The sequence below is a fragment of the Passer domesticus genome, chromosome 4 (genome assembly GCF_036417665.1).
Source record: "Passer domesticus isolate bPasDom1 chromosome 4, bPasDom1.hap1, whole genome shotgun sequence".
NCBI classification, from domain to species: Eukaryota; Metazoa; Chordata; class Aves; order Passeriformes; family Passeridae; genus Passer; species Passer domesticus.
The window spans coordinates 83586720-83598153 of NC_087477.1; the positions used below are offsets into that span (position 1 = coordinate 83586720).

Genomic DNA, 11434 nt, shown 5'->3' on the forward strand with positions numbered 1-11434 from the left:
TCAGCTGTGACCATCTGTGCTTTGGGGGTTCTTGAGACAGAGGTGGGATTTTGTGTTCTGCAGCTCTTGATGAAACTGATTGTCCTGTTACAAAGGTCCTGTGCAGGCAAAGGTCAAATCCTGCCCACCTCACTGAGTGCTGATTTCTTTGGGTCTGGCTGCATGTCCAGGACTGTCCTTGGTGGACCCTGAGGGTAAAATCATGGAACAGACCCTCAAAAGTTCTTCTACTCCAGCTTTTCATGGGAAAAGGAGTGTGGATGAGATTGTCTGGGTAGGGACAGGGCAGGGACATCCCTGCTGGGTTCGGTGCTTTCACCCAGCTCCTTTAGTGCAGACCCCTTCAATTTTTGCTGCTTTCTCACAGGGTTGGAGTTGTCTCACTGTGTCGGGACCAACCCGCTGGGTCCCCCTGGGCCCTGGAGGTCGGGGGGGCCCTGCAAGATGAAGAGAGTCCGCACGGTCTTCAAACCAGAGCAGCTGGAGCGGCTGGAGCAGGAGTTCCTCAAGCAGCAGTACATGGTGGGCACGGAGAGGGTGGACCTGGCTGCAACTCTGCATCTCACAGAGACCCAGGTGAGGGAAGGGGAGCTGAGCTGGTGGAACCAATCCTGGGGCTGCTCTGTGCTGACCTTCCCACTGGGAAGTGTGGCGGGGGGAGGACACGGTGCAAAGTGACCCGTGGGACACCCTGCTGCCAGGTGACATTGAAGAGATGTGCCTAGAGTTCGGATGGTTTCTGGACAAGATTTCAGAATCCACGAAGTGGAACAAAAAGCATTCAGCAGCACAACCCTGCTGTGCTTTAGAGTTCTAACTGGGCTGGTTGCTGTGTCTGCATTGTCACGATCCTCTGGAGACTGTTTCAAGTGTCCTTTTACGACACTGGATATAATTGTTTCCCTGCTCTGCCCTGTGAGTTCCTGCTCCTCCCACTGTAAATTGCTTGTTTAGTGTGGAAGGAAGGAGCCAGGTGATCTTCCACAGTGGGATGGGATCTAAATTCAGCTGGGAAAAGGGAGAGCAAAACAAAGCCAGTTCTGGGGGACAGTGGATAATTATCGGGGGTCTCATCATGCACTATGGCAACTGCAGTCCTGGGGATGGGTTCAGGGGCTCCTTAGGGAGCTGCTTCCTTCACTTCCCTGGCCAGAGCCTTCTCAGTGCAGCTGCACCCCCTGCCCCCTGATCCTTTCCCATCACCACTCTGCCCTTTGTAGTTTCACCTCTCCTGTTCTCCTTCACTATTCCCTGAGGGAATAATGCACATCCCCAATTTGAGGAACTCTGCTTTTTGGGGATACCCACCTTGGAAGAACGTGGATTGGAAAAGGGCTCCTGGAGCCCTCAGGTTAAGCTGTTGTGCCACTTCCCCTCCAGGTCAAAGTCTGGTTCCAGAACCGGAGGATCAAGTGGAGGAAGCAGAGCATGGAGCAGAAGGCGGCAAAGCTGTCGCAGTTTGGGGTGATCCAGCCTGCGAGCGCCGACTCCACCGACAGCAAGGACCACGAGGAGGACCCCGTGGACGTGGAGCTTTGAGCAGCCGAGGAGACCAGGCTGCTTTTTGATGCCTGGGGACTTGTCTGGGCTGCTCTGGTCCAAGTGAGACTGATCTGAGAGCTGGAGCCACAGGACTGAACTGCAGCTGGCTGGAAGGAACCTCCTGAACTTCTTTGGTTGAATTTCTTTGGCTGCTGTTTGGTAGCCAAGTGCTGTAATTCCTGGGTCTTCATCACTTGGTGGCAGGTGATCTGTTTGCTCATGAAGCACCAGGACACACAAACAGTTTCCAGCAGAAAGCCTGGGGTGACAGTCGGGGTGTCTCTGGTGCTGGGGTGAGATTCAGAGTGACTGATACTGGGGTGACAATCAGAGGGCGATTCTGATGTTGGGGTGACAATCTGCTGGTTTCTCTGGTGTGGGGGTGACAATCAGAGGGTTACTCTGAAGCTCAGATGACAGTGTCTCTGGTGCTGGGGTGACAATCAGAGGGTGATTTTGAGGTGACAATCAGAGAGTCTGATACTGGGCAGGCAATGGGATCTGTCTCTGATGGCTCTGAGCACAAGGGCATTTAAAACCAGGGTCACTCATGTTATGTGTGGCTGTGTGCCCTGATCGCTTCTTCCTCTCGACTCCTATGTTTGATGCTCAGGTCAATCACAACCAGAACGCCCCAAACGGGGAAGCCCTTTGCTGCCACACTGGACTCCTGGATGCGAGGAGCAGGGTCTGACCCTGCCCTGGAGCAGAAGTGCCTCCTCCCGTCAGTGCCTTGCTGTGTCTGTGCCTTTTCCATGGCTCCCCAGAGCTGGGTCCAGCCCCGGGCGGTGTGTGTCCCCCGGCACTGCTGTCCTAGCCCAGGGTGTGTGTGCTGCTGCAGGGCTGGAGCTGCAGTAAAAAGCAGCTGCAACAGCTCAGCTGCTGCAGCAGACAGCCCCCTGCCCCGCGGCCAGATGTGCCACTGTGGCCCAGACAAGGCAGCTGCTCCGTTCTCTCCTCATTATCCCCGCAGGTGCCCTGGGACACCGCACCCGGAGCGCTCCCAGCACATCTGGAGCAGCCAATGCGGTTAACAGCTGGATTTTTGGGGGCGGGGAGGGCTTTGGGGGGGCCAGGACTAAGGACTCAGGCTGTCACCTTGCCTTTCTATGGCTGCCCATCAGCTCAGGATAATTTATTCCATCTCTTTCTGACCTAGAACACTGTATATCACTTTACTCTTACATTGTTATTTATAGAAATACCTTTTGTTGTTGTTGTTGCCTTAATACTTGTCGCTTATTTATTTTCTTTGTCTCTTGGTAAAAATCGAGTTAATTTTTAAAAGAGAGATGGAATGAGTATAAAAACAAAAAACAGATGGAAAAATTTCCAAGTACTCATATTTTTCAATTGAAATTAGTAGCAAAAACAAATAAACCAAATATATTTTCATCTTTCTCAAAAGAGTTTGAGGGTTTTTTTCTTAATAAACTATTTTGGACAAAACATAATACTAAGCATCTTTTTTTCAATTTATTGATGACCCCATATCAAAGCAGGTGAAGGGAGTTACTATCTCTGGGCTGGTTCCTGCTGAGATATAATTACATTTTCAGTAAGACCAGTCATGCCTGGTGAGTATGGGGTGCTCAGGCTCCTGGAGAACAAGAACATGTGTCTGCAGGTGGATGTGGCCAAACCCCTGCAGCTCCTGCTCTGCCAGCCTGAGGGGCTGGAGTGTGGCCAGGGCAGGGAATGGAGCTGGGAAGGGCTGCAGAATCTCTGAGGGAGCTGGGAAGGGGCTGCAGAATCCCTGAGGGAGCTGGGAAGGGGCTGCAGAATCCCTGAGCGAGCTGGGAAGGGGCTGCAGAATCCCTGAGGGAGCTGGGAAGGGGCTGCAGAATCCCTGAGGGAGCTGGGAAGGGGCTGCAGAATCCCTGAGGGAGCTGGGAAGGGGCTCAGCCTGGAGCAAAGGAGGCTCAGGGGCCCTTGTGGCTCTGCACAGCTCCTGCCAGGAGGGGACAGCCAGGGGGGTCGGGCTGTGCTCCAGGGAACAGGGACAGGAGAGGAATCCCAGGATCACTGAGGCTGGAAATTCCTCCAAGGTCACCAAGTCCAAGCTGTCCCCAGCCCGGAGCTCTGAGTGCCACCTCCAGGCCTTCCTTGGACTTCTCAGGGGATGGGGACTCCAAACCTCCCTGAGCAGCCCCTGCCAGTGCCCATTCCACCCCTTTCCATAAAGAAATCTCTGAAGAAATGGCCTCAGGTTGTGACAGGGGAGGTTTATAGAGGTTTATATTGGATGTTGGGGAAAACTCATTCACAGGAAGGGCTGCGCAGCCGTGGTACAGCTGCAGTGGTGGAAACCCATCCCTGAAGGGATTTAAAAGCCGTGTGGATGTGGCACTTGGGGACATGGCTCAGTTGTGGCCTTAGCAGTGCCAGGGAACATTGGACTAGTCTTAGTGGGCTTTTGCCACATAAATGTTCCATGAATCGCTGAGGATGTAATGGTGAGTGACGGCAGCATGGCCCCACCTGTGCCGTGTCCTTGCGGTCCCTGCCACGGGCACAGTGTGATGGAGCACAGCCTGCCCGGGCTCCACCGGCCCCGGATCCCACAGCACGGCCAGGGGACGTGGCCCTGGCAGCCTGTTTGTCCCCTGTGCCCCGGCCGGTGGCCGGAGCAGTGCCCATCCCTGCGGCCAGTGCTGAGGCCGTGCTCAGCTGCTGGCCCGGGCATGGAGGTGGCAGCCCCCGCCTTGTCACCCGCTGTCGTGTCCCCGCCACGAGCCGACAGTGACATCTAGTGACACCAAATCACTGCCCAAAGCCCCGAGCACGGAGTCGTGCTGAATTCCCAGCCCTGCTCCCGCCGCCCGGCCAGCGACGAGCGGGGCTGAGCCGCCAATTAGTAAATACAACCAAACACGCGTTTCCCTGGACTCTGAGGCTTTGCAGACCCCCATGCAGAAGGCAGCCAGGGCAGAGTGGCCACAGCAGCGCGTTTTGAAGGCTTTTTTGGGGGAAATCGGGCCAGTTTGGGTGCTCAGGGCAGTGGGCAATGCCTCCTCTCCAGGAGGGGAGACCTCAAGTGAGGGGGGAACTTGTGCCTGACAGGGCTGTGACTATTCCCCTATCGTTAAATAATAACAACTGACTGGGGAGAGGCAGCAAACTCCTGCGCGATTTGGGGTGGCAGCGGCAGCGCCCCGGCCCCGTTTTGGGGTGTTTTGGCGGTGTTTCGGGGTGTTTTGGCTGTTTTCAGGCGCTGGCCGGGGGCTGTGGAAGGGGGGCCAAGATGGCCGCCGGCCCCGGCGCCCCGCGGCTGAGGGGGGCGATGGCGAGCGCGGACCCCTGAGGGGCGCAGGGGGCGGCGGCGGAGGAGGAGGAAGAGGAGGAGGAGGAGGAGGAAGAGGAAGAGGCGCTGCCCGGCGGGTCAGGGCGGGGAAGTCGCCGCCCGAAGATGGCGGCCGCGGCGGGGCCACACGCCGGGGCTGCGGCGGAGGCGCGCTTCATCAGCAGCGCCAAGGTGAGCAGCCCGCGGTCTGCCCCCGTGAGGGGCTCTCCCTTCCCGGCCGGCCCGGCGGGCACAGCGAGTAGAGGCACGCAGGGGTGGAGGGCGTGCAGGGATTCCCTCAGCTCCCGGGTATGACTCGGCTTGGGGCGCGTCCCTGACCCGCGGCTGTCCCTCGGCAGGGAAAAGGCTTGTTCGCCACCAGAAACATCCGCAAAGGGGAAACAGTCTTCGTGGAGAGGCCGGTGGTGTCGTCGCAGTTCCTCTGGAATGCGCTGTACAACTACCGAGGTGAGCGGCTGGTGCTGGTGGCACGGCCCCATCCCTGTCCCCTGTCCCGGTGGGGTGACCGCGGGACCGCAGAGGTACCGAGGGAAGGGTTTGGGTTTGTCTTGGCGCCTCTATAAAGGTGGCCCTGCTGCCTTTTCTGCCTTTGCACCAAACTGTTGACAAGTTCAGATGCCATCTGAGGAATGGTGACTTCCCTCAGCTCTGGAGGAATGTGCCAGGTGCCACCATGGAATCTTGGAATGGGTTGGTTTGGAAAGGGCCTTAAAGATCATATTCCATCCCTAGCATGGGCAGGGACGCCTTGCCCTACCCCAGGTTGCTCCAAGCCCCATCCTCTTGTTCCTGTTTGGTGTTGGTACCACTTGTGTTGCTTTGCCCTGGGTTCTGGTCCCTTTCCTTTCTGAAGGCTTTCCAGTGGCATCCATCCTTCATCCATCCCCCCTTCCTGTGTCCCCCAGCCTGTGATCACTGCCTGCGGGCGCTGGAGACGGCGGAGGAGAACGCCCAGCGCCTGCTGGGGAACAGCTCTCTGGTGCTGCCTCACCCGGAGCAGTGCAGCATCCGGAAAGACCTGCACCAGCAGTGTCCCCGCTGCCAGGTACGGGACTGCCAGGAGGGACCGTGCTCTCCTGGGCATCCTTGAGTCCTTCCCATCCAGCCCGGCTCTTGTGCTGTCTGCCTTTCCATGCTGTGGGCCAAAGAGCCAGGGCTCTGCTGGTCAGGGAGGGGGCACAGCTGGATCCAGGAGCCCTTTCCTGCTGCCACAGCAGTGCCAGCGCTGTCCCCTCGCTCTAGGTGACGTACTGCAGTGCAGAATGCAGGCAGGCAGCTCTGGAGCAGTACCACCAGGTGCTCTGCCTCGGCCCGTCCCGCGACGACCCCACGCACCCCCTCAACAAGCTGCAGGAGGCATGGAGGTAGGGCCTGACCCGCCTGCGGCCCCACGGGCAAGGGAGGTGACTCTCCTGGGCTGGCTCCTTGCTGTGCATCCCTGCACAAGGTGGCTGGAGGGAGGGGGTGGCTGTGGGACACTGCCCTGCTCTTTCTCCTGCTGGGCTGTTGGGATCTTCCAGCCCAGGGCTTTGGACACACAGCTGAGCACTCCTTATTTTTCTCCCACTAAGGAGCTACAAAGCGCTGAGCTGTGCACATCCCTCACTCCTGCAGTTTTGTGGTGCTCCTGCAGATCTCCAGCCTCTGGGAGATCCTCCTTGTAGCATCCCATGGGCCCATTTCTGTCCCTGCTTTCAAAAAAAATGGTTCCAGAGGGGATAAGCAACATCCCTGACCCAAACCTTGTCCCAAGCCCCAGCAGAGTGAGCAGGATGGAGGGGGATTGTTTGTATGGGTGGAGCAGGGAGGTGGGTGCAGGTTTTTCCCCACACAGCAATGCTGCACTGTGCTGGATCAGTGCAGGCCTGTCCACACCTATGGCAGCTGCCTCTGCCTCCCTCCAGCTTTCCACTCCCATGCCAGTCCTGATCTGCTCATCTCTTCTCCGTTTTAATCCCACAGAAACATGCATTACCCCCCAGAGACCTCCAGCATCATGCTGATGGCCAGGATGGTCGCCACCATCAAACAGGTACGGTGGGTGGTTTTGTTATCCCATTGTAGATGTTATTCCCAAGGCTCTGTTTCCTTGGCCTGGCTTTCTCAGCATTTATTCTGACAATCCTCCCTCTCTCTGGGCTGGGGAGGAGAGTGGTGTTGGTGCAATGCCTCTGCTTGATTCTTTTGTCAGGCTAAAGACAAGGAGTGGTGGATCAAGGCCTTCTCCCAGTTCTGCAACAAGACAGCAAATGAAGAAGAGGAGATTGTGCACAAGCTGCTGGGGGACAAATTTAAGGTAAGACCCAGCAGCTCTTCAGTCCTTGAGCCTTCCTTCTCCTTCCTGTGTCTGAGCCCAGAGATGCAAAAGCCTCATTACAGCAGGGTAGGAAACACTGGAAACTCCAGGCTAAAAGGGAGGGCCCTGACAGTGAGGAAATGGTTGCTTAGGGGGTTTTGGCCTTGTGATGCTTTCATGGGATATGCTGCTCCTTCCCGTGGGGGAGATGTTCCTGCTGTGGGCTGGGACAGCGTGATATTTAGCTGCTGAGTGGGTGGCTTTTGCTGCTAAAATAGGTGGATTTCACAGCTGTGAGGGCAGCAGCCTGCAGCCATGCAGGGCAGGCCGGGGGGCCCAGGTCCTTCTGGAGGCTGTGGCTGGGCTGGGCTCAGCTCAGCCCGGGGCTGGCACCCACAGCACCCCACCCTGACCGTGCTCTGTGTCCTGCCAGGGCCAGCTGGAGCTGCTGCGCTTGCTCTTCACCGAAGCCCTTTACGATGAATATCTCAGCAGGGTGAGTGGAGCTGCCTCCCAGATAGCCCAGGAGCCTTGGCCAGGGCTTCCCCTGGGACTCTGCTGGTTCCTTGCTTCCCCCAAAGCTCCCTGTGGCGTTGGGAGCATTGCAGAGTGAGGTGGTCCTGCAGGCTGCCGCCTCAGGTGCTCTGTCTGTCCCTCCTGCAGTGGTTCACTCCAGAAGGCTTTCGATCCCTCTTTGCCCTCGTCGGGACCAATGGCCAAGGCATAGGAACCAGGTAATGGGCCTTTGTGGGTGCTCCCTGCAGGCACTGGAGGTGTGGAATGTGAATGGCTGGGTTTAAGAGATGGGGAGAGAGAGGCAGACTTAAACAAACCTTCATCATGGCTGTGTCCAACCCTTTCACATCCCTCTGCTAGGCCTTGGCTGCTCAGAGCCACCTTGGATCTCCTCTGCGAGGTCCCACCGTGTGCTGACAGCACTGTGGCACTGTAAAAATGTCCTGTTTCTGACAGCACTGTGGGACTGTGGCAGTGTCCCACTGCTCCCCCTTAGCACTGTGGCACTGTGGCAGTGTCCCCCTGCTCCCCAAGGCACTGTGCCAGTGTCCCCCTGCTCCCCAGCGCTGTGGCACTGTGCCAGTGTCCCCCTGCTCCCCAGCGCTGTGGCACTGTGCCAGTGTCCCCCTGCTCCCCAGCACTGTGGCACTGTGCCAGTGTCCCCCTGCTCCCCAGCACTGTGGCACTGTGCCAGTGTCCCCCTGCTCCCCCAGCTCTGTGGCACTGTGACAGTGTCCCATTGCTCCCCAAGGCACTGTGCCAGTGTCCCCCTGCTCCCCCAGCTCTGTGGCACTGTGGCAGTGTCCCCCTGCTCCCCAAGGCACTGTGCCAGTGTCCCCCTGCTCCCCCAGCTCTGTGGCACTGTGCCAGTGTCCCCCTGCTCCCCAGTTCTGTGGCACTGTGGCAGTGTCCCCCTGCTCCCCAAGGGCACTGTGGCACTGTGCCAGTGTCCCCCTGCTCCCCAAGGCACTGTGCCAGTGTCCCCCTGCTCCCCCAGCTCTGTGGCACTGTGCCAGTGTCCCCCTGCTCCCCAGTTCTGTGGCACTGTGGCAGTGTCCCCCTGCTCCCCAGCACTGTGGCACTGTGCCAGTGTCCCCCTGCTCCCCAAGGCACTGTGCCAGTGTCCCCCTGCTCCCCCAGCTCTGTGGCACTGTGCCAGTGTCCCCCTGCTCCCCCAGCTCTGTGGCACTGTGCCAGTGTCCCCCTGCTCCCCAAGGCACTGTGCCAGTGTCCCCCTGCTCCCCCAGCTCTGTGGCAGTGTCCCCCTGCTCCCCAAGGCACTGTGCCAGTGTCCCCCTGCTCCCCAGCAGCACTGGCACTGTGGCAGTGTCCCCCTGCTCCCCAAGGCACTGTGGCAGTGTCCCCCTGCTCCCCAGCAGCACTGGCACTGTGCCATGTCCCCTGTTTCCCAGCTCCCTGAGCCAGTGGGTGCACGCGTGCGATGCGCTGGACCTGCCCATGCTGCAGCGGGAGGAGCTGGACGCCTTCATCGACCAGCTCTACAAGGACATTGAGAAGGGTGAGGCTCTGGGAGGGCAGGGGCAGGGCAGGCGGCCTCGGGATATGAATCTTTGTCCTCCACCCCCTCCCAGTGGGAGGGAAAGGCTCTTGGGAAATCATGCTGCAGCACCCAGGCCGTGCTGGCTGTGGGTGTTCCGTGTTGATGGATGTCCTGTTGTGCTTGTGTGTGGAAGAGCTGGAATGTACCATGCCAGGCTCTAACACCTCTCTCTGTGCTGCAGAGTCGGGAGAGTTCCTCAACTGCGAGGGATCAGGGCTCTACGTGCTGCAGAGCTGCTGTAAGTGACACAAGGACTGGCAGGAAAACCAGTAGTGAGGAGGGAAGTGTCCCGTGCTAGGCTGGCACACCTCTTCCTCTGGAGAAAGGGGTTTGTGCTTGCCATCTGTGGGATGGGATGGGGTGGATGTGATGAGTGGTGCTCAGTGTTCCCTGGCAGTTTGCCCAGCTGTGGAATGGCCGGTCCTGCCTTGGATGCACTCACATGCACTCAGATGTGATGTGGTTCCAGGAGTCACTCAGGCATTTAGCAGAGATGGTATTGCCTGTAGGTAACCACAGCTGCATCCCCAATGCTGAGACATCCTTCCCAGAAAACAACTTCCTCCTGCATCTCACTGCTCTGGAGGACATCGACGCAGGAGAGGTGAGACAGCAGGGCCTGGGTGGACCTGAGGCATCACCGTGGCATCATCCCTGTGTCCCCTACATCCTCCACGGACCCCAGCCCCAAAACCTCCTGTGTCCTGCATCATCTTGGCAGAGGAATTCAGTCCGCATTCTATGTAGGGGCTGCCAGACCCCATTTCTGCCTGGTTCTGGGAGGGACTGGGGCAAATCCTGCTGCTTTGGGATCATGGGGAGCCATTCTGAGCCCTGCCCATTTCTGTTTGCTGCCAGGAAATCTGCATCAGTTACTTAGATTGCTGTCAGAGGGAGAGGAGCAGACACAGCCGCAACAAGATACTCAGGTAGGGGCTGCCTGGAGCTACCTGGGGGAGACCTCACACCCCCTGGCACCCCAAACAGTGCATCAGGGCAGCACCCCCACCCCAGGCTGTGTGTGCCTTGGGGTGTGGCTGTGCACGGGCTGCTGTGAACTTCAGTGGGCTTGTGGCAGGGGCTGTGTGCAGCACGTGGTGTTTCTGGTTCTTCAAGCTCCTTGTAATGTGTTGTAGGATTTGGGTTCCCCCTTCTCTCTGCATGCTTACACCTGCAGACCCATCCTTTTCCTTCTCTGTCCCTCAAGGGTAGAGGTTCCTGCTGGGGGTCACTGTCCCCCTGTCCATCACCCCTGTGGGGCTGAGCAATCCCCTCTGCACCCGGGGTACCTTTACCCTGCCTGAGCCAGCAGGATGGCCCCCCCAAACTCCTGGGTCTGACACGTTTAGCCCCTTCCTGGCTGTTCTCTTCCCGACCCCTGCCCAGCAGCAGTGTGGGAGTGTACCTGCCCCACGCCATCCCTCTGTCCCCCCTGCCAGGGAGAACTACTTGTTCACCTGCTCGTGTCCCAAGTGCCTCGCGCAAGCCGACGACGCCGACGTGACGTCGGACGAAGAGGAGGAGGGCGAAGGAGAGACGGACGATGCAGAGCTGGAGGATGAGATGACTGACGTGTGATCCTGGTCCCGGGCGAGAGGAGAGGGAAGGGATGGAAGGGAAGGGCCTGGAGGCTCCTCCAAGAGGCAGCAGCTTTAATTTAGAACAGGGTTGTGTCGTGGGGTCGGGTGGGCGCCGCGTGCCCAGGTGCCGGAGGGGGCAGCCGGGAGCCGGAGGCAGGCCCTGCTCCCGCCTGTCTGTGTCCCTGTGCGTGTGTGTGTGTGTGTCAGGCTGTCCCCGTCCTCCCTGCGAGGACAAGCTGTGAGCCAGTGGCCCTCCAGCACATCCCAGTTCCCGGTGGGGCTGGCTGGTGCTTGCAGGGGAGGCTGGAGGAGAGTGGGGTCCAGCCAGCCCCTGGGACACCACGCTGTCACCCGTGAGGTCACTCTGCTGTGTCTGTGCAGGCTGTGGATGTGGAGGAGCTTGTCCTTCCCACCCTGCAGGGACGAGGGCAATGTGTGTGTGTGTGTCCGTGTGTCTGTGCACGAGGGTACTATTTAATGTCTATATTAGCACTATCTACACCCTGTGGAGCTGGGGCCCTTAGATATCCTCATTCCACGCCTTGGCCAGCAGTGAGGGGCAGCAGGATCTTGCAGGGGATGCCCTGGAGAGTGGCCCAGAGCTCGAGTCCAGCAGGGAGAGCAGAGCAGACCCT

General features: G+C 58.7%; 2 protein-coding genes across 2 annotated transcripts; both read left to right on the forward strand.

The window, feature by feature from the left end:
* The first annotated feature begins 331 nt into the window (after positions 1 to 331).
* On the forward strand, positions 332 to 2937 carry LOC135300161 (homeobox protein not2-like). The gene is made up of 2 exons (XM_064419363.1): positions 332 to 576; positions 1381 to 2937. Exons 1-2 carry the CDS (start codon positions 445 to 447, stop codon positions 1537 to 1539), a joined length of 291 nt encoding a protein of 96 aa, XP_064275433.1. The 5' UTR covers positions 332 to 444; the 3' UTR covers positions 1540 to 2937.
* A 1906-nt stretch (positions 2938 to 4843) lies between these two features.
* Positions 4844 to 11214, forward strand: SMYD5 (SMYD family member 5). Its single transcript, XM_064419181.1, has 13 exons — positions 4844 to 5017; positions 5185 to 5293; positions 5752 to 5891; positions 6089 to 6210; positions 6809 to 6878; positions 7038 to 7142; positions 7576 to 7638; positions 7806 to 7876; positions 9071 to 9177; positions 9401 to 9457; positions 9729 to 9823; positions 10078 to 10148; positions 10659 to 11214. The coding sequence occupies exons 1-13, from the start codon at positions 4952 to 4954 to the stop codon at positions 10795 to 10797; spliced, it is 1215 nt and encodes a 404-aa protein (XP_064275251.1). The 5' UTR covers positions 4844 to 4951; the 3' UTR covers positions 10798 to 11214.
* Positions 11215 to 11434: the final 220 nt, after the last annotated feature.

Excerpts from the sequence above, each read along its gene's own strand:
- LOC135300161 (XM_064419363.1), top strand. The coding sequence starts at position 445 with ATGAAGAGAGTCCGCACGGTCTTCAAACCAGAGCAGCTGGAGCGGCTG. Across the intron at positions 577-1,380 it reads TGCATCTCACAGAGACCCAG|GTCAAAGTCTGGTTCCAGAA; the intron begins GTGAGGGAAGGG and ends CTTCCCCTCCAG.
- SMYD5 (XM_064419181.1), top strand. The coding sequence starts at position 4,952 with ATGGCGGCCGCGGCGGGGCCACACGCCGGGGCTGCGGCGGAGGCGCGC. Across the intron at positions 5,018-5,184 it reads GCTTCATCAGCAGCGCCAAG|GGAAAAGGCTTGTTCGCCAC; the intron begins GTGAGCAGCCCG and ends GTCCCTCGGCAG. Across the intron at positions 9,178-9,400 it reads CTACAAGGACATTGAGAAGG|AGTCGGGAGAGTTCCTCAAC; the intron begins GTGAGGCTCTGG and ends TCTGTGCTGCAG.